This window comes from Harpegnathos saltator, unplaced genomic scaffold (assembly GCF_003227715.2).
Source record: "Harpegnathos saltator strain DR-91 unplaced genomic scaffold, Hsal_v8.6 scaffold483, whole genome shotgun sequence".
Classification (NCBI taxonomy): Eukaryota; Metazoa; Arthropoda; class Insecta; order Hymenoptera; family Formicidae; genus Harpegnathos; species Harpegnathos saltator.
This window is the reverse complement of record NW_020230297.1, coordinates 100,001-122,570: the sequence shown is the minus strand read 5'-3', so window position 1 is coordinate 122,570 and position 22,570 is coordinate 100,001. Positions and strand designations below refer to the sequence as shown.

General features: G+C 42.8%; 1 protein-coding gene across 1 annotated transcript in view; it reads right to left on the bottom strand.

Annotated features, from left to right (window-relative positions):
* Window positions 1–22,570, bottom strand: part of LOC105187926 (T-box transcription factor TBX20) — a 97,003-nt gene that overhangs the window by 73,230 nt on the left and 1,203 nt on the right. The window contains exon 2 of the mRNA XM_011149080.3: window positions 2,590–3,010. Within this exon, the coding sequence (XP_011147382.1) occupies window positions 2,590–3,010 (421 nt within the window). The remainder of the gene's footprint in view (window positions 1–2,589; window positions 3,011–22,570) is intronic.

Sequence of the window (22,570 nt, the reverse complement as noted above, 5' to 3'; positions counted from 1 at the left end):
ATAACAAAAAGTGAAAAAGGAAAAAATAAATTATTTTCTATAGACTTTAAGAATAATGGTCACAGATGTAATTTCCCTTTAGACGGAAATTTCTAAATTATACTTGTAAACAATCAATAGATCAATAGATAGTACGATTTAAGAAACTAGTCGTGTTTTTCAAGTTATGGCAATAAAGCATGCACAAAATAAGGTTATATCCAAACTGTACCAGGCAAATATTTTAATTTTAATGTAATATAAAAACGATAAGCAGCTAAATTAATATACCTTTCAAAGTTTCGAAATGATTCATGTAAAACTTATTTCTAAAACTAAAAAACCGTCACTTGCTCTTTTTAACCAGACGCTTTCGTGCGTAAACATTCATTTCCTTCTATTAACTTTATGGCGATAGATGAACCTCGTCTAATACGCAAATAACGCTAAATCTTCCGGATTTTATGAAATATAAAGACGGTATATATATCGGCGCTTTCTCCCACCTTCAATTTATATGTATGTGTGTGCACAATAAAGTTATTATTTGATTCTAAAAATAGAAATTTCCGACTTTTACCAGCATTCTGATCATTTATATTCAGCTCTTCCTCTCTCCATTCAACTCTCTCTCACAATTCTCTTCTTTTACTCTCACTGCGAGTCCCCTCTGTGTGTACGAATGTTTCAAGAATATTTCTAATTTTTGAAATGCACGACCCGTATCGTTTCGCGAATCTCTCGGTACCAAGTGGATCGCAGCATATTTTTCAACCGATCTATCTATTTACGATCTACCTTATCCATTTTACCCATCCTAGTTTATGTACACAGTGTTTCGCAATCAGCTAGGAAAGCTTATTGCAATTACAGAATCTCTCCGCGGGTTTCTAGCAAGATGCACTGCGATTCCAGTGGCGATCCTGCTTCGACCAGTATAACGTGTCGTTTGAGCGCGCGCATCAGGAGCGTATGCGCACATGCACGCCCTCGGAAATAGATGATAGCGGCTTCCCCTCCCCCTTGTCTGTTTCTCACACCCCGAGCCACCCTTGCATACACGAATATTTCATAATTCCGACGCGGTCACGCATGGTCCCGGCCGGCCGCAGCTGCGTGAACTGCCCTGCACTTTATTAGCATACCTATAAAAATGCGCGCGTCCGCGCGTAAACGGACGCGCGACGAATTACACACGCCCGAAATTTCCGTAAATATCTCGTAAAACGTCATAGAGTCAGTGACATCTATTAGTTCAGGCATATTTCCCGCGGCGTTGCCGTGTCGAATTCCGACCGACGCATCGCCTACCGCGCATCACCGCTTGTGAATGAAACACACCCTTCAGTATCTCGCAGTCGGTGTCGCGACTGCGAGACCCTTAAATGCGACTAACGAGCGTTCAAATACGAGCAATCACATGGATTTGTGTTATGACAAGTGACAGATAATTAGCGATTGGCCTTGGCGCACTCGACGAAAAGTCGGAAGAGTTGAAGAATCCCGTCAAAGCAATCGCGCGGTAAGGACGTGATCGGCGAGTTCTTTGACTCTTTCCCCACTTCTTTTTCTCCTTCTCGTACAATTTGCAGCTCAGTGTCTCCGAAACGATTCACAATCGCTTGCGACGATCGAAAAAAAAAAATCTGCGAAGGTACGTATAAATTTGCAGCTGCGTCACTGCCTCGTGAGGAACGTTGAGTGTCTGAATACGAATAAGCTCAAAATAAATTTCGAGAAATGGGGAACTTTGTATGACACATGCGTTCTTAAATCGTCATAGAGTGTCAAAGAAATTCCATCGGTTTCCGTCGAACTGGCTCATAAGAGTTTTTACATGAAAATTGAGAGTAATTATGTAAAGAAAATCACACATCTTGGATTCCTTTGACTCTTCAACCTTACTAAATTAAAGAGCTTACATTAAATTGAAATATACAATATACTGTCGCTTATAAAAACAATATAAAAGGAATAAATTTCGCCTCATCAAATTGACGAATCTATATCATACACCAAAATAACAGATGCAGTCTTGTTCAAAGTTCGAGTTTTAATGTACAGTAAAATTTATAAAAAAAAGAAGCGTCTAAATATAATAAGTCGCTTCCGTAAAGATCTTTGCTAACAATAATGTACATCAGTTTAACAAAGCAAAAAATTTGAACGGGCTATTTGTGACTGGTATATTGACTGGCGCACTCTCGCATGTGCGCGTAAATAAAAAAATAGTAAGAGCAACAAAGAGCTCATTTTTTCAACATAATTTATTATAAAATTCTGGAGTGAGATATCTCAGAAACTGCGACCAACACATAGTCGTAGAGTAAAATTATTCAGAAAAGGATTCCGTCCTTTATAACGTATGTTAAATTCAAAGAAATCTGAGATATGTAACTTTTTCCATATAAGTAACAAATTAGGAAATGAACGCTGAAAACGCTGTCCATTGAATGGCGCCGTTCTTTTTCACTTTTTTTTCACTTACCAGAATCTCACGCTTCGCGACTCGCGCGGCGCGAAAGGCGCCGTTCTCGCGAGTCCGCGCGCAACTTTCCTCCCCCTTTTCCCCGACGCACTCACGCCGTCCGATCGACACGCGTCACTTACCGGCCAGTCTTCGTGATGATCATCTCCGTGCCGAGGCTGTTGAACTTTTTCCAGAGATCCTTGGTCTCGAGGTGGCACTCGACGTCACGCAGCTCGTCCGAGTTACAGCTGGTTTTCAGACGCACCTTCGTGTCCTCGGTCACGCTGACGTCGTCCGCGCATTTCCGCGATGACGCCCCAGTACCACCCATCTCGTCGGCCAACATCCTGTGTAACGGGCCGTCTTCGACGCTGCTGCACTCCTCCACGTCCACGTCCGCCTCCTCTTCCTCCTCGTTCGTGGACTTCTCTGTGCCCTCGCTTTCACCCTCGCCCTCGCCCTCACCCTCACCGTTCTCGACCTCCTCGTCGCCTACCAACATGGTTTCTGCCGTCATCACCGTAGCCGTCGCGACAATGTTCACCGGCGATGATCGAACGCCTACGAAATATGGATTTTGCGATATAAATAGTTAACAACACAGTATTATCATATTATTAAGCGTAGAAAAAATATTCAGAAAAAATATTCTTTTTGTATCAATAGAAAACAGAAGAGGATATAATGTACTATAATTATGACAAAATAAATTATATAAAATAATTAGTATGAATAATGATATAAAATAATTTATAATGATATAAATAATTTATTAAAAATAATAAAGATATTATACTTTATTAAACATATACAGAAAAAATATTCCCTTTATAAGGGTGTCCCAAAATTCACGCAAGAAGTAATTTTATAGAAAACACAGGTTTATAATTAAAAATTGTAAATTTTTTATTGATTCATAAAGTATACAGTATAGGGATTATGTATGGAATAGCATATCGGGTAAACGGCCACAGCGAAGAAACTTCGTTGAATGGATTATGGAACAACAATAAGTGGATGCTGATTTTTCGAACAAAATCATCTTCAGCGATGAGGCTCATTTTCATCTTGATGGCTTGGTTAATCGACAAAATTGTCGCATTTGGGGTTCAGTAAATCCACGAGTGATTGTTGAGAAACAAATGCATCCACAATGTGTCACTGTTTTGTGCGGATTTTGGGCTGGAGGCATCATCGGATCATTCTTCTTCGAAAATGCGGCTGGTCAGGCAATACAGTTAATGGTGCTCGCTATCGCGACATGATAATCCAGTTTTTTGTGCCTAAATTGCAAGATATGGATGTGAACGACATGTGGTTTCAACAAGACGGTGCACATACAGCCCGAGAAACAATTCAATTACTGCATGAGTCATTTCCTGGTCGTGTAATTTCCCGTTTTGGTGATCAGATTTGGCCGCCCAGATCATGCGATTTAATGCCGTTGGACTTTTTTCTTTGGGGCTTTTTGAAGTCTAAGGTTTATGCCAACAAGCTCACGACCACCCACGCCTTGAAGAAGGAAATTGAGCGCTGTATCAACGAAATTCAGCCACACTTATGCAAAAGGGTCATGGAAAATTTCAACAAAAGAGTGCATATGTGCCAGCAAAGCAGTGGAGGCCATTTACCCGATATGCTATTCCATACATAACCCTATACTGTATACTTTATGAATCAATAAAAAATTTACAATTTTTAATTATAAACCTGCGTTTTCTATCAAAATTACTTCTTGCGTGAATTTTGGGACATCCTTTATTAATAAAAAACAGAAAAGGGTATAATATACTATAATTATAACAAAATAATTTATATAAAATAGTTAATATGAATAATGATATAAAATGATATAATGATATAATGATATAATGATATAAAATAATTTATATAAAATAATAAATCATATATCATAAAGATGTTTAATCGATCGGATTCTTAGCATATTTAATGATGTATCGAAAAAAGTAATCGAGATAATGTAATCAAGACACGTGTCAAGGAATGCGGAACAAATGCGATAAGCGGCGAGTGACTCACTTTCGGTTATTACGCAGCGCTAAACAGTTGGAACGATTAAGTACGACGAGTCCTTCGAGCCGTGAGGAAAAGTTGCTCGTTCCGGTAACGATTTTCGCGAGGTCGTTTTTCGGCCCAGGGATTTATCGTGAACGCGCGCGGCAGTAAAGTCGACGGCTGCGGCTAAGAAACGCGGAAACAGGATTCCCGGCGAACAGGCGTGCGCGCGATTATCGCAAACCGCGTCGATTTAAATGAGCGGGAGAGATGAGCCCGGACGATACCGGAGGCTGCCGCCCGCCGCCGCCGCCGCAGCCGCCGCCGCCGCCCACCGCCGCCGCCGCCGCCGCCGCCGCCGCCGCCGCCGCCGCCGCCACCGCCGCCGCCACCGCCGTTGCCTGTTAATTAATCGAGCACGGGCCCCGCATCTGCCACAAGGTGGCCCGGCGCCTAATTAAACCGTCAGATTTTCAAGAAAGCCGATCCGCACGCCAGTGTACACAATGTTAATTGCACCGACCGCGCGATATCGATCTGTTAATTTGTACTATTCCGCGCGAACAATGCGTCTTCCGGCGCGCGTTTATCTCAAATTGGATCCGTGGCCGTGCGCGCGCGTACGCGAACAACGCACGTGCACGCACGCGGTCGCGTACGCGTACTCCGGGAAAATTTATCAACGACGCCGCATCGTTGTCCTCGTCGTCGGCATGGTCGTTGCCGAAGGGAAAAGGCTTTTGCCCGCTTTTGCTCGCGGTCATTTATCTGGAGAATGAAAATGATTGCATGCGAAGATGATTACACACTTCTCTCGGATTTTATTGACTTCAATTTCTGTGTAATCTTTATAACTGTGCGGAAGTCGCAGTAATTTCTGAGACGCACCGCTTCAAAGTTTTGCAATTCTGAATTATTATGTTTTTAATTATATATTTAAACTGTATTTTGAATTACATATCTTGATATAATTACACCTCTGGATCTCTTTCTACTATTCTTTTACACGATTCACATTTATAGCTTTTTTAATACGTGTTATTCAAAGTTATTTCGGATTTTCTTAATACGTTTATTTCACAGCAAAACAGACGTCATCACAGTTGACACAAAACGATAAAACAGAAGATATTTTGAGCGATGAAAGGGACTTTGTTCCAGTAGAAAGAAAACGAGTTTATTGTACTAGAATAGAAAGCGAGTATGATAAAAATGTTGAGTTTTTAGAAAAAATATTTCTTTTTCATTTTCCTCTATACATTAACTTTTCACTTTTGCGTTTAAATAAAACGTTTTTAGTAAATATATTTTTATATTTTAAATTGCTCTTTGTTTAGTTTATGTTACTTTAACACAAGTTTTATATTTTGTTGCAATCAATTTTTATTGCATACAACTTTTCACACGATTTTTTACACGGTACACATCCACTGAGTAGAAAGAAACCCAGCTATATATATCTTGTATTATATATTTTGCATTAATTATATATTTTAAATATTGAATTATTATATGATGATAATATAAATATGTAGAGAATGAACTCCCCACTATACAGGGTGTCCAAGATCTTTTGGAAACGAAAAATTATGAAGATTAATTAGATCAAACTGAGGAGAAAAGTCAAGTAAAAATCGCAATAGTTAATTATTAATGATAAGTTGTTAATAATAATAGTTAGTTATTAATGATAAGTTATTAATGATAATAATAAGTTATTAATGATTGAAAATGACCACATCTAGAAGCTCTTTTAATTGGTAACTTAAAAATTTATGTACTTATTTGCAAAATGGTAAAGGACTTTTTTGTTCAGAGTGATCCGATTAATCTTCACAATTTTTCGTTTCCAAAAGATCCCGAATACCCTGTATATTCTCACTACATAAGCATATACAGGGTGCACGATTTATCTGAAGACATTGAAATATCTCGAGAACTATGCATTGGATAAAAAAAGTGGTTAATGAAAGTTGTTAGTCTCGAAGGGGGACATCCAATGATACCAAACTCGACCTCCCACCCTACCCCCTGGGGGTGGGGGTTGGAGGCAACTTTGAAATCTTAAATGGAAACTCCCATTTTTTATTGCAGATACGGATTCTACGCCACAAAATACGTAAATTTTGTCCGAAATTTTTTTTTTGATTCGTGATAGATGGCGCTGTAATCGCAAAAAATTATATTTTCCGCAATTCTCCAGAAATGATCATTGGATTGAGAAATAAAAAATACCTGTTCAATATTTTTAAAGAACATAAAAGTTATCCCCCCCCCATTCTCTCGGGGTAGGGTGGGTGGTAATGTTCAAATCTCAAATAGGAACCTGAATCGAAGAGGGAACTGCTCGACGCGCCACTGTGGGTGTATGGCGAACTACGGCTTATTATAAAAGGCAGTGCAATGCGGTTCCAATGCGGTCCCCAAATGTGGGTCCCCATTTGAGATTTGAACGTTATCACCCACCCTACCCCGAGAGGATGGGGGGGAATAACTTTTATTATATTCTTTAAAAATATTGAACAGGTATTTTTTATTTCTCAATCCAATGATCATTTCTGGAGAATTACGGAAAATATAATTTTTTGCGATTACAGCGCCATCTATCACGAATCAAAAAAAAAGTTTCGTATTCGACAAAATTTACGTATTTTGTGGCTCCATGATGCCCCCAACCCCCACCCCATCCCCAGGGGATGGGGTGGGAGGTCGAGTTTGGTATCATTGGATGTCCCTCTTCGAGACTAACAACTTTCATTAACCACTTTTTTTTATCCAATGCATAGTTCTCGAGATATTTCAATGTATTCAGATAAATCGTGCACCCTGTATATCGTGCGCTACTCTTCCATGTTTACATTTTTTTATTTACATACGCTAGCCTCTTCAATAATATTTCAATTCGTAAAGAACCTGTCAAAAATATTCGAATCTATCATTGTACTAAAAATTTATAAGTCTATCATATTAAAATAACGGATCTTGAAGAGATTAACAAAGGCCCCTACACAGAACTTGAGTCTCAACGATTTATCATTATAATTTATAACGATTTATTATAATATAATTCTTCATAAATTTCGCAATAATCAATAATATATATAATATTTTCATATATAATACAACTCTTCATAAATATTCAAGCCTTGATGATCTTTTTAAGATCTGTTATTTCAGCATACGACAAATTCATCGATATGTTTAGTAAGATGGAAGAGTTTAAGAATATTCTCACTGAAACAGGCTTATGGAAGGAAGATAAGAGTAAGAAATATTCACATAGACGAACAACATGAATGATGGATTTTTGGAATGACAGAAATTCTAATTGCTGTACCATACCAGGTATGTAAATATGAAACCGGAAATTTTGTATAGAAAATACACGTTTATTGTATGAAAATGATAAAAAATATTTTATTCGAAGTATTGCCCATAGCTAGCTATACATTTTTCCCACCTGTCTGACAATTTGTGAACGCCACGCCAAAAAAACTGCTGCTCTTTTGAGGCAAACCAGTCATCGAGCCATTTTCGTACATTTTCGTAAAAAGTAAAGTGCTGCTCAGCAAGTGCGTGTCCCATCGATGCAAATAAGTACTAATCGGACGAAGCCAAGTCTGGTGAGTAAGCCGCATGCGAAAGTATTTCCCAACTAAACGCCTCAATCGTTTCCTTGACCAGTTTTGCTGTGTGCGATGGTGCATTATCATGAAGCAAAATCACTTTGTGTTGCCTTTTTTGATATTCTGGTCGTTTTTCACGCAAAGCTTGATTCAAATCGACCATTTGTTGTCGGTAGCGTTCAGTATGAACGGTTTCGCCAGGTTTTAGCAGCTGATAATAGATCACACCCTTCTGATCCCACCAAACACAGAGCATTATCTTCCGTCCATAGCGATTTGGCCTTGCAGTCGATGTCGATGGTTCGCCTAGAGTTACCCATGATCTTTTACGCTTAGGATTCTCAAAATATATCCACTTTTCATCGCCAGTCACAATTCGATGGAGAAATGACTTTCTTTTGTACCTGGCGAGCAGCATTTCGCAAGTGGTTTTTCGGTTTTCCTGCTGTCTTTCATTCAGTTCATGTGGAACCCATTTTCCCATCTTCTGGATCTTTCCCATGACTTTCAAACGTATGGAGACGGCTTCTCGTGTCACATTTAATTGATCCGCGAGTTGTTGTTGCGTTTGAGCGTCATCCTCATCCAATAATGCTTGCAATTCGCTGTCTTCAAAGTTTTTCGGTGGTCTTCCACGTTCTTCGTTTCTCACGTCAAAATCGCCACGTTTAAATTTTTTAAACCACTCAAAGCACTGTGATTTACCAAGAGCATGCTCACCGTAAGCTTCGACAAGCATTCGATGCGATTCTGCAGCAGCTTTCTTCAAATGGTAACAGAAAATCAATACTGTCCGCAAATCGTAGCTTCCGGGCACAAAATTCGACATGTTCAACGCTATTACAAACTATGCTGTTGTATGAAACTTGTATTGTTGTGAGTTGAAAATCTTTGTCAGATGTCAACAAATGGAAATGGCGCCAATGACGCGGTTTGACGGTAACTACATTGACAGCTAGGGCCATCTATGGGCAAATTCCGGTTTCATATTTACAGACTTGGTATATTCGCTATATTATATAATACAATATACTTGAAAGTAATATATGTTGGGAACTATAAGCGATTCTCAGATCGCAGAATTCAGAATCTCAGAACTTAAAGTGCGGGTGATTTAGAATTTCTCCTTTTATAACTTAACTCAACGATCAGAAAAATCCAGGGTATGTAATTTTCCCTTTTACCAGAAACGATCGCGAACTGCATTCCTATTTTTTCCACCCCGCGCATGATACACGCGGCAATACATTGCCCGATTCTGCAATTTGTTTGTCTAACATGAGAATCGCGCGTATATCAACGGGAAGTTAGTAGCATCGAAAAGTTACGCGCTAAATGTTAAACATGTATCAGGACCGTAAATCACAGTCTTATCCATTTGGAAGGATCAGCGCGGATCTGCACCTGTCTTTGTATTGGGTTGGCCAAAAAGTAATGTCGAAACAAGTAATTGTGCGTAATCCAAACATCATCCAAACATCTGGAAACCATACCAAATTGCTGCAAATGGTTCTCAACGTTGGATTCTGATATTCCCGACATTTCAGCAATTTCTTATGTTTATTTTCAATTAAACTGAAGATTTGATCGTCACCAGTCTCGATGTCTCGATAGGCCTGTCCGAACGTTTATCGTCGGTAAAACTAAAATCTCCATCACGGAACTTTTTGAAGCATCTTTGTACGATTCTTTCATTCATAACACCATCACCATGCACACTCTAGAAACCTTTTTTGCTGTTTGCATTACATTTTTACTTTTGCGAAAATAAAAAAGCATAATTGCACGACAATGCATCTTCTTTGTTCATCCACAAATCAAAACAAGCATTAAAAAATTCAACCAAATATAATGAACTTTCTAAATTACACCTTGTGAAATCTGAGTTTTTAGATTATACATATATTTTATACGTTAATCTTTTGTTTTAAAAACAGTAGAAACAGTAGATCCCCTACGGAAAAATCCGACATTGGCCAACTCAATATTTCATAGACAAATGCCTCTTCCCTCATCCTCAAAGACGAATAAGCGCGCAGAAATTTTCTCCTGTTCCCCCCAACGACGATATAACTCGTATGACGTGCTCGATCGGCGAGCGTTATTACCGTCGCACTTCTTTCCGCGTCGTTGAAACGGGAAGCGGAGGAGCGGCTTTCTACTGCCGTGAAATGCCGGGCAATCGAAAGACGAGGGCTGCCGGCCGACGGTCGTGAGGAGCGGCAGCAAGTACAAAGGGAGAAGATACTTGTATCTCTCTCTCTCTCTCTCTCTCGCACGCGCGTGCGCGCGAGCCAGAGGATGCGTCGCACGATCCGTTACAACGATGATCAAGCGTCGATCGTTCTCAATCGCCGCGAAAGCAGGTACCGATTCGACGCCCTGTCCTGTCCCATTCCCTTCGGAGGTCCCGGCTTCTGGTTAGCCGCCGTGGAAGACCGGTGTGTTCCGTCGCTTCTTCCCCTCGCGGTTGCGTCACTGTCTCGGACGTCGCGCGTGCTAAAACCGGTTTTGTTTGTTAAATTCTCGACGGCAACGCGGCAACGGCAACGACAACAACGACGGCATCAACGACGATGACGACAAAACGATGACGACGACGGCGATAACGACGACGACGACGACGACGACGACGACGACGACGACAACCGCGAGACGTTCCCGACGGCGATTACTTTAGCCGCGATTCACGTTTATCCACGCTTCAGTAGTTTGCATTTCGTTTGGACGAACGCGGCGCTTTATGAGTTACCGTATTTCTCAATCTTCTCTCTTCGAAAGAAAGAATGCACTCCCTATCTCCACCGCTTGTAAATTCATGGAAACGTAAATTAAATAAAGGTGTACAAAAAAAATTGCAGGTTAGGTAGTATTACATATACAGAGTAAAAAGTACGTTAGAAAACGTAGGTCGAATAATCAAGTCTTTCAGAGTCTTACAAATATTTGTCAATTTTGGCGAGATAGATCAAGTTGGAACAAATGACTATGTCACCATATTATTACTTTATGAAGTTAAACAATAAAAGTCGACTAATAAAAGCCAAAACGCAGATATCAACGCGTAAATAACATTAATATATAGAAATACAAAAATTTTGAAGATTTCAGTCCTAAGTTCATCCTCAGCAAATACAGTTATTTTCAAGTAAAACCAGAAACGATATACGGTAAAGATTGGTGAGCAAAACTCACACAATTAATAGTGGTCAAAAACCAGCTACAGAGCTGTCTAAATTCAAAATGGCCAGGAAAACTTGTGTGACTTCATTAAATGAGAAAAAATTAAGAGCACTTAAAAACAAATTATTAATAAAGTAATGCTCACCAAAACAAGTTTCAGCAAACCTTCAAATAATGAAACAATAATGACAGTAATGAAAAGACGTTGGATCTAAAGAGAGAAGTGAAAACAGAAATATATATATATAAATACTATAATTCGTTAAAAAAAACGCAAATATGGTTGGAAACAAAACAAAATCAAATACAAGTTATTAAATATAAGGAAGTCTCTCCAATATACTCGCATAATTCTCATTTAAGTTTCCAGTATCATTAGACAAATTTCCAGTCTTGTTCGAATCAGTTTAGCCGCATCTTGGATTCTCTGCTGTAATATTCATATATTATTTATCAATGAAGTATGCACCAAATTTTTATAGTAACGTTATATAGTAACGTTTTATAGTAACGTTTATAGCCATAGTTTCAAAGTGATAGTAATTTGCGTTACCGAGACCGAAAATCACTTGCAACTCTAAAAGAATTGGTCTTCCGACTCATGTTTTCAGTGATAATGAGTATAATATCATCTAGATTATAAGTCTTCAACATTTCTTTTTGACACCCTGTATATTTCCGACGGGAATCTTCTTACGGGGCACAACGTACTCGATACATGAAAATTCGCGGGATCGCGATTTTCAGAGCACTTCGTCAAAGTCAAAAGTATCGCGCTCGCAAAATGTGATATACGTGACTCACAAAGAACATCCCTTTTAGGGCCTGGACAGATGTTAGGTTAGGTTAGGTTAGGATATCCGTGGAAAATTAATTGCAGTTCGGAAGGCGTTACTCTCGGCGCGCAAACGTGCCAGGTGAAAAGTGTCTCCGCCACGGCGAGCGGGCCGTTTTCGTGGCGACGCTGCGAGGCTCGGCGCGAATTTCACGAGTTTCACGAAAAGAACAACTCGGACGATGTGCGGACCCGCAGAAGGCCGACGGTGGTAGTTGTGCGGCTGAAACGTACGCGCACCACAGTTAAGCGCATCGCGTGCCGCTCGTGCGTTGCGTGCGCTCACATCTGCATGCATGCACGCACGCACGCATACACGCGCTCGGCTAATAATAATGCGCTGACGAAGGCCATGTCTGTGTTCGCGTTGTGGCACGCGTGTCACGTCGCTCGCGAGTTACGTGCGAGAAGTGCGCCGAGCACGCACTCACGCACTCACGCACTCGCGCGTCTACGCTTCCTCTTGTGCACGTCTCATCTATTTTTCTTCATCGTCTTCTCTCTTCCCGCTCTTTTTCGCGAGGTTTTGAAATTGCTCTGCCGAGAGCCTCTTATTGAGCCATCGCGCGCCACCGCACCTCGAGAGGACCGCCGCACGGCGAGAAGTTCGCGTTTATTCGCGCACGGAACAGCCGGCCGACGCGGCCGCTCGATAGGGGGAAAAAAGAGGCCGATGTGTTAAAATTAACACCTCGTCGCGCACGTTTCTCGCGTGAGCCGCGGATGCGTCGTCAAGCGATGTCTTCCGCGGTGTCACGCACGCGGGGCGAAATTGCCCGGGCGCCGCCGCCGCCGTCGCTCGTTAATTCGCGCACAATCGGCTTCCCGCCGATGGAAATCTAGTCGTCGCATTGGCGATGCGTTCGCCTGCGTGTCTCATGGCCTGACTTTGCACGTAATGCGAAAGGCGCTGCGTGTGGAACTGCGCCGACAGGAGTAGCAGTTCAAGCGGATCGCAAAATATATCTCGTCTCGCGTCGATGAATTGCCGGAAATATATCGAAAAAAGTATATTCTTCGTTAATGACTATATCTCGTGGTATGAACATATTAAACTTGCGTTTCGTCACGACGTTCACAGCGACAAGCAGCGAACGACGAGCTTTCGGAATCGCGCGGAGCGCGACGCAACCAGAGAATAAGCGAATAATATAATAATAAAATAGAATAGAATAATAAAAGGAAAAAATAAGAGAATAATAAGAGCCTAGCCGTAACTGCGGTTTTGGCGAAATCCTTTGAGAGAGAAAAAGATAGATATATTCGCTGTCTCTGTCAAATCTATTTTTCTCTACGCACTCACGCATGCGCCATAAATAGTTCACGCTGCTCTGAGTATAAAATATATGAAGCTACTCTAAAGAGATTGCGGTAATAAATGTGGTGATGTGCAATGCAATATCGTGGAAATGAGTGAATGTGCAGCAGCGTTTTGCAATAATTCGTCACATAAAGATTATGTCACGAAGATATTTCCTAGGAATTAACATCAACCACCTCGAATTTCTTATGTTTCTGGCATACATCATCAGACACTGTTATTACATAAGATGAACACACATCAGATTTCATTCTTTTGCAGCGTTTATTCCTCACTTGTGTTGCTTAAGTGCAACGTTCAAGTCAATGGTGGTAAGGTTATTGTGATTCAAATATAAGCGGGAGTGGACAAACATTGCCGAGCCAATCAGAACTGCCGCTCTTACAGCCACAGACTCTTGTTAGACGCAACGTGCGAGAAGAGAAGGAACGCAAGAAGGCAACCGGAGGGGAAGGCTACGTCGAATCTCGTGCGCGGTGCACACGTGTAAAAGCGATCGCGGGGTGCGAAATGAATGTCCTACCGGAAGCTTCTCGGGCGCAGAAAGAGTTGGAGAGAGAGAGAGAGAGAGAGAGAGAGAACGAGAGAGAGAGAGAGAGAGAGAGAGAGAGAGAGAGAGAGAGAGAGAGAGAGAGAGAGAGAGAGAGAGAGAGAGAGAGAGAGAGAGAGCCTGTCTCTATCAAGTATGTGTGCGCATGCTCGCGCGCGCGCGCGCGTGCGCGAGTGAGAAGGTGGAGCCGTGTTCCATATGTTTTAAGGCCAGAAGAAATATGACCGAGCTACTGACGTCAGCTTCCTTTTGCCGCGCGACCGACAACCGACCACCCAAGAATCCTGTCACCACCCGTGCGCTTCGAAGGACCGTGGTACGAGAGAAGAGAAGATCGACACGACCCGAATAACGATCGCGTTACCGGAGTTCCATTTTATCCCGGCGAAAAGAAGACAACGTCGCGCGAAGGTATCACAGGTATATGTCGGAAAGGTCGAAAGCGGCTGAGTCCTGAATAGAGCGGGTCCTCCCTCGCGGGGACACTCCCGGGCGGGACATTGGTTCATTCAGGATCGAATGCCACCTACGAATTAAATGAACTGCCCCCCTGCCCCCTCCTCCCGTCACCAAACCTTGGCGCTGCCTCTCAGCTCGATTGTGATCCCGGCTGAAAGCGCGCGCGCGCGGCGCGAATTCAATTATTCGCTGCTTAAACTACATTTATGCCGAAGCGGAGCTACTAAGTAGTCAATGCGAGTTTGTTCACGAGTTATCGCCGGAGAAAAAGAAGAAGGAAAAAAAACAATTTGCCGATTACACAGCGTGTAAGGCGTGACAGGACGATTTCACTTTGTAAATTGCGTATGATAATTACACTTTAATCGAGCATAGCGAGCGCGGTCGTTATTTCGTTCTCGCTCGTTCGCCGATGTTGATTCGTCAGCCAAGCGCGATGGCTCTTAATTAGAACACTGCGAGAGGAGCGATCAATACCGCGGTAATCGGCGGAAATGCGCGCGGCAAAAAGCGCAAAAACGCGCCGCCCGGACTCGCCCCGTAAAATCGACATTGCCCCGTTTCGCAACAAACCGTCAACATGACGCCATTATAGTTATTGCCGACGGATTAGAAGCACGTTAAGAATAAATTGCATTTCATTTAGATCGCGCGCGCGAGACACGCTGCTACTCCATCACGCGAGCGTAGTTCCAACACTCGCGGCTAATTACCTCGCTTTATACCGGAGACGGAGACCGAGCTTAGACTGGCAATACACGCGGCGCTGCTTCTCTTCTTCCTCCCTCGTCGAGATTAGATCAGTCTTGGGACACAGCGAGAGACAGAGAGAGAGAGAGAGAGAGAGAGAGAGAGAGAGAGAGAAAGAGAGAGAGAGATTCTGTATGACAATTAAATTGTATCTGAGCTATTTCTGGCGCGAGTTATTTTCACGTCGAGTTATTTCCACGAGTAATGTTCCCACGTCGAACGTTATTCGCCGCCCGAATTAAAGCATAGAATGCACTTTGTGTCACACATACACACACACGCACGCAATTACCGCGATCGGCGGGATGCGAAAACAGCTGCCACACTGAAAGCACAAAGAAGCGATGAAGGTTTACATTCAGTAGTCACGAGATTCTACATTTTACTCGCTACGCGCGAAGTTTTCAACCGTTTCGATGCATCATTCAATTCGAGAGACGCATGACACAAGAGAGAACCCTATAAATCACTTGCAATTTCATTCGATCTCTCAACTCAATCCAGAACTAGGGTTGCCAGATGCAAAATGACTATTTCCGGGACATTTTTGAGATTGAAAAATAGGTTGTCAGAGAATTTTAGTTAAGTTTGACAGATAGAGGGTAAAACGGTTAAGAGATGTCGTTGCTTACTTGCAATGAATAAATGTGTGAATTAGATACCAACAGAGAGAAATTTAGACATAAATCATACGATTGATCCTTTTTTTTATTAATGGTTTTTTTTACGAATGGTTTCTCAGGTCACATGTCAAATTTTCCGACCTTATAAATCTCAATGATTGCTCTCACGTTTCTCTCTAGTACCAGTTAAAAACATGAATATTATGATTATAATTTTCTTCTACTAAAATTCTGATTTTCCGGGACGAAAGAGTCAAATTCCGCGACACGGGACAAACTTCAAAAAATTCCGGGACAATCCCGGAAATCAAGACCATTTGACAACCCTATCCAGAACGCTTTCTTGCGCAGTTAGCCGGGCATTCGGGCGAGTCAGTCCTAGAAAGTCGCCAGCGACGGCAAATCGTTCGTGCAAATTCGCGCAATTCCTCAATTCGCGCACTCCGCGTCAAAGCGGCCGCGCAAACGCCGGGCGGGCAAGGATTAAGAACCGGTTTGTAACGGATCCGTTAATTTGGCGTATGCAAGACGCGCTGCGCGAGAAGAGACGAGACGAGACGAGACGAGACGAGACGAGACGAAACGAGACGAGACGGACGGACGGACGGACGAGCGAGTCCGATTTCGCTAGGAAATTAGACGAGGAAGCGCGAGAACATGTACCGCAGCGAGAGAGCGGGCGGCACTCGCGCTATCACGAACCGGTTTCGCGCGGGCGCGGAACTCGCGATCGCGCTTGCGCAGGAAGCGCACTCTCGGCGTGCGATCGAAAATAACGCAAAACGCTCTCGACGACGAGCCGCCTCGACGGCTCGAGACGGCTCGAGAGCGGAAGAGTGCGAAGAGAGACGAACGAAAGGAGAAAAAGAATGAAGGAAAAAAGGGAAAAAAGCTGGAGGAGGAGGAGGAGGAGTCGCCGCGCTCACGCACCTCGCCTCGTAATCAATTCAAATCTGGGTTAGCCGACGATCGTTACATTCGCGTCGTCGCTCAGCGCGCCAACTTTTTGCGTTCCTCCGCGAACGCGTAATAATGCATTCACCGAAGACAATGATTGCGATCTCTCTCTCTCTCTCTCTCGCTTTCTCTCGTTTATATGAACGATATCGCAGATCCCATGAATCTCTAATTGCGCGCAGCCGGGTATTTAATGCCCGCTCACTCCGCGCTAGCTCAGCCGCTCGCCCGAGCCTCGTCGGCGACGATTAAGAATTCCCGGATAGCCGGCGGCGAGCGTAATGGCGTCGTTAAGTGCGCTAATGTGATTACTGGCTGAAAGGCAGCGAACGAGTCTTCTAGTCAGCGACAAAAACCCTGCCGGTCGGTGCGATTTACGTTCGCGAGCGGCCGCGCAAAAGTGCGGGCTCGACTGAAAAAATGCAGGTTCCTCCGCGCGCGCGTACCTCCTCCGTCTCTTTCATTCTCTTTTCCTCTTCTCTCTCTCTCTCTCTCTCTCTCTCTCTCTCTCTCTCTCTCTCTCTCTCTCTCTCTCTCTCTCTCTCTCTCTCTCTGTCCTGCTCTTTCTTTCCAGCTCGTTTTCTCTTATCTAGTATCTCTTCTCTAGCTCTTCTTTGCGCGCATAGCGCGAGATAAGATGTTATCGACACCGACGGCGGTGCTATTATAAGCCGCGGGTGTAAACAAATGCGCGTTCTTTTTCTTTTTTTCAACACGCGAATCTTAAAGCTCGACAATACGGCGCGCCGTAAACACACGCGGCAATTTTTCACTGTCTCGATTTTTAGCTCGCGTTCGCGATTGAAGCGCGCTTCCGGAAATATGAGCAATTCGTATGAACCGCATCTGCGTCGTTTCCCCGTATCGATCGTGCCGAGGTTCTACTCTTCTAGCATCGCGGTATAAGAGAAACGAAATCATAAAAAAGAAAATAAGCCTTTTCCAGAAACACCGATAAAAAGTAGAAAGAACAGAAGAATAATGCGAAATAAACGATCACGGGACGATCTCCATCTCCATCAAATATTTAACATGTGCTTTATCTCGTAATTTTATAATTGCCGTATCTCGCACATTTTTTATAATTACACACCGGTTGTATCGATCATTACACACATTATTACACAGCGGCCGCGAGGGAATACACGCGACAATAATTTCGCAATGCTGATAACTACATGCACGTTGAAATGCTGCGACGGTCTCGTAATGGCGAACAGCACACGCTACGTCTGTCCTTCGCGTTTCGCGATTTTTATATTCGCGCGTGCTCGCGCGCTCCTCTCTCTCTCTCTCTCTCTCTCTCTCTCTCTCTCTCTCTCCTCCGATCAACAGTCGATTATCTTCCACCTGTCGCAATAGGTAGTCTGCGATTTTTCATAATAAATTGTACAATTTCCGCTTTGCAACGAGACCAGTTTCATAACACAAGTTCTTCCGGTATACGTCCAATTTCAATTTTACAGCAAATGGAATTGTCACAACGCGTCCGCTCACGCTGGCGCGGTATTACGAGATGCACCGCAGAGGATACATGGAAATCTTCGCCGAACGGTATTTTTGCAACGAACACAACATCCAACTATCCCACTTTCCGCGACGTTCCACGTCCAACTTCGCAACCGGATACAACTCTCTAATCTTCTTATTCTAGTGACATGGCGATTTCATTCAAGACGCCGCTCGTCGGCGTTCATGGGAGAAGAAAAAGAAAAGAGTCCGATTAGAAAATGAAAAGTTTCCGTATTCCCGCACATTTCTACTCGAGGATATTCTTTCACAGGGTCTCTATGAGCCAGCGAACTGAACTTTTTATAGCATAAATATGAAAAAGGTAAATAGAAAATATACTCGGCAATTAAAAAGAAGTCGAGTTTAGTGAGTTTTGTTTCCTGACCATTAGACGCACTTTTCGACTTCTATATCAATATTTTAAGAATTGAAGTGACATTTCCGTCATCTAACAAAAAGCAAAAAGTTTTTGAACAAATAAAGTTCGCAACTCAAACATTAGCAACTCTAATTTTTAATCTAACCTAACCTAACCTAACCTAAAAACCTACGACATACTTGAACATAAGAAATATAATTATCCTAAAGTAAACCATACCATCAAGTTTGTTAATTCGGCTAAAACATCCAGATGATTGAATCTCAGTGAAGACCTTTACGACTCAGATTGCAAAGAGGCAGTGTTCCATCAGAGCAACTCAACTATCATCTCAGTGAGTATCTTTAGCGGCGAGAAGTACATCAAATGAACTTTGATCCGTTCTCAAGGCTGATTGAAGCAATTAGACAAATTTATCTCGGCAAAGGTTATTAATAAGTGGACTTATCATCAAGGAGCAAAACCCCTCACAAACTTGGTATTTGACAAACAATATTTTATATTTAGCATTCCCGTACCTATACTAATGTATTCCAAAAGTTTCAGCCCGCTAATACGCAATGGCCCCTCGAGAACTACAACCCTATTCGATTCTCTCAGGTTATAGATGAATCAGTAGCGTGCAACCATCGTACGCATGATGAACGTTGCGTAGAAAAGCACGTATGAAATGATAATATCTCGTTTCGAGGCAGAAGCACGGCGAGGATCGAATCTAGCCGCATCAACGGGCCATTTTTTACTCGACGAACTACAAAGACGACCGCTTACGTAAGTCGACGGGCTCCACGTGTCTCTTGGCCGGAGGCCCCGCGACTAATTTGCATCGACTCTCTTTCGTCACCGAAGAAGCGTGCTATAAATCTGTAGATTCTCGCGCGTGTTAGGTCCAGGGAGCCCGCGCGCACATCACCATCTGCATAGCTCCGCTCCACGGACGCTCGTTAATTCTAGTGCGAACAGGTAAAATTTACGCGCTATTTGTTGGCAGCCGATCCGTTGGTCGCCAAAGTCCGCCACGTTCCCGCTGCATGAGCGCGTCCGCTATTTCGGACACTAATTATCGCTCGGCTTGCCAAGCAGCGAGCCTTTTTTTCCCTTGGCTGCGCTCGCCTGATGAATTGCATATTCCTAATTAACGGGACAACACGCGATCAACACTCCTAGACCGATATAGCGGTGAGTCCGAATAAAACCGAGCTGGCTGGCTGGCTGGCTGGTTGACTGGCTGACTGGCTGGCTGGCTGGCTGGCTGGCTGGCTGGCTGGCTGGATGACTAGCTGGCTGGCTGACTAGCTGGTTGAAACGAGTCGAAGTATACCGAGCTAAGATGAAAGTCTTATTGTTACTGTTTGAAACCCGACGTGATCTCTCTTCGTGTCGCGATAATAATGCTGGATTCAATTTAGAGTCAGATATCGCGAGAAAACGTGCTGAAAGCGAGGTGCTATATGCGCCACACAATCATTTCTATTTTGAATATCTGAAATCAGGCTGAGAAATGAACACGTTTAAAGGAGTTCTTCGTCAGGTCTCCGTTAGACCGGCCATGTTCCAATTTAACTTTAGCTATATATTTGAATGTACAGAATAGAATAGAAAATTCACACTAAAATATCTATTATATTTCCATATAGAAATCTTATGTATACTCTAGGATAATATCCTAACTGAACAATATATACACAATTTAACAAAGAAAGAAGTTGCAGAAAGAAGTATAACGAAAATACATTTGTCATCAGTCTGTCGACATTTGAGACTTCAAACTTAACTTCGATATATCGTATTTTTTAAAAGAAAAGAATTATTCACCATCGTCTAAAGAGAGAAAATTCGAGGATCTGAGAATTTAATAAAAATCACATCTTATGGATTTGAGATATCGAGAACTCTACCAGGAGGTTTACAGTCAACAGCCTTTCTTAGTAGCACTTGTTTAATTTTTAAGTTTCATCAGTCCGACTACTATGTCCAAAAAATATTGGTGGATATAAATATGTCGTGTCGGCGAAGAACACAATTCCACACTTCGAGTCTGACGAGAAAGCGTCATGTTGTTAGTCGAACTAGTAACTAATGGCTAAAATGTTGAAGTTAACGACGACGGAGGAGCATAATCGCTCGTGCTTACTGCGCGCCACCGTCAGATAGAAAAGCGCGAGTCTCCAACTCGCTCGTAATACGGACGGAATGAGAAGTGGCGTACACCCCGCGCCAGCAACAAGCTCTAAATAAGCTCGTTAAGTCGTAAAGCGTGTTAACCCTAAGATGAACCCGCAAATTAACCTTTCGCAGGCCGAAAAGATTTTTATTGCCGCGCTAACAACCGCGCGCGATAATTCGATCCGGTAAATCAAATTCGCCGCGGCGGTAACGTTCGGCGGTGTATGTCATTTCTGCAACTGCGAGAAGAACGGGAGTGAAGAATTAGAATCGCGGTACTAAGGACGGCGCGCTCCGTGCGCTAGGATCCAATTTTGGGATGAGAGCAAACAGGAAGTGCGAGCGAAGTTTTAGCAGTCACACGAACGATCCGTCCCGAAAATGAATCAGTGCTCTCGATTCACTTAATATGACACGATATATCAAACAACCACCACGCTATTTATACATTTCGGTGATTACGGAAATAGCGAGAAGCTGTTATCTCTTTATGAAGCTCAAATATGATGTGATTAAGTTTCGCATCCAACCTACTCGATAACTTTGCTCCACATTGTCACAGTTCAACCGCGTTCAACTCCGATATTGTGTAATTTTTCGTTTCATCTACACGTATTTTCTACGCAGGAAAAGTCAGCGCAATCAGCCGCATTTATCTCGCCATTATCGCCAGCGAAGATCTCGAGACAAGTCAACTCGAAAAAATTATTCAGAAAACTATGTCGTTGTGACGGAGACTCCGGCAATTGCAGGTGCGACTAATTTCTTAAGCGCATTTTTGATCCCGACTGTACGAAATTGGAGCCTACCTTCACGACGAACTGCATTATGCGCTCCTCGCGCGACACCAGCGCGAGTCTTCGCAGCGAAGATACAATTAAATTGTTTTACGACAATGTTGCAAAGTGCGTTCCGCCGTTTACGACCATTGCTGCCGGCCGGCAGCGAAGCGCGAAACGAGTCGCGTTCGCGTTTATCACTTCAGCGTCTGACATTTCCATCAGCTTTGCGCGTCTATTTGCCGCTCTTTCTATCCGTGTTTATATATTTCTTGCATTCTCATTGTCACGACATTTCGACATGCCTCGAAAATGTCAATGCGTAAATGTCACCCTTGAAGAGAATGAAAGAACAAATTTAGCAACTTTGAAGGAACTGCCAGAAACGCGCTTCGTTTTGAACCTAACAACCAATTTGGCAAAGTTTGTGAAAACGTGGTTCGCTCACGAATAAAACGATCATTTTGATCTCGGTCAAGCAATGTTTCTTAGCAATGTGTAGAAAGAAAGAGAGAGAGAGAGGGAGAGAGAGAGAGAGAGAGAGAGAGAGAGAGAGAGAGAGAAAGAGAAAGAGAAAGAGAAAGAGAAAGAGAAAGAGAAAGAAAGAAATCCGGCAATCTCTGTAAGAAATTGCCCAAAAGGAAAAGTAATCACTCACAATTAATGATCACAGTCAACAACTTTATTGTTCACCGATACAACCGATAATGAGAACCTAAAATCCGATCGGATATTCGAAATACAAATCACGCACGAAGAAAATAGCGCGAGATTCGACAAAAGACATACGTGTGCAGCCAGTGGTAAACAAAACAAACGTTTTTGTTGGTTATATCGCCAACTAAGCAGAATAGTCATCGCTTTGTTTCGCTATCTTGTTCCGCATGACCTCACGCGGTATGACATATAAATCAAAGGAACGTAAGAGAAGAAATATAACCGCACAATCGAAATAGAACAAACAG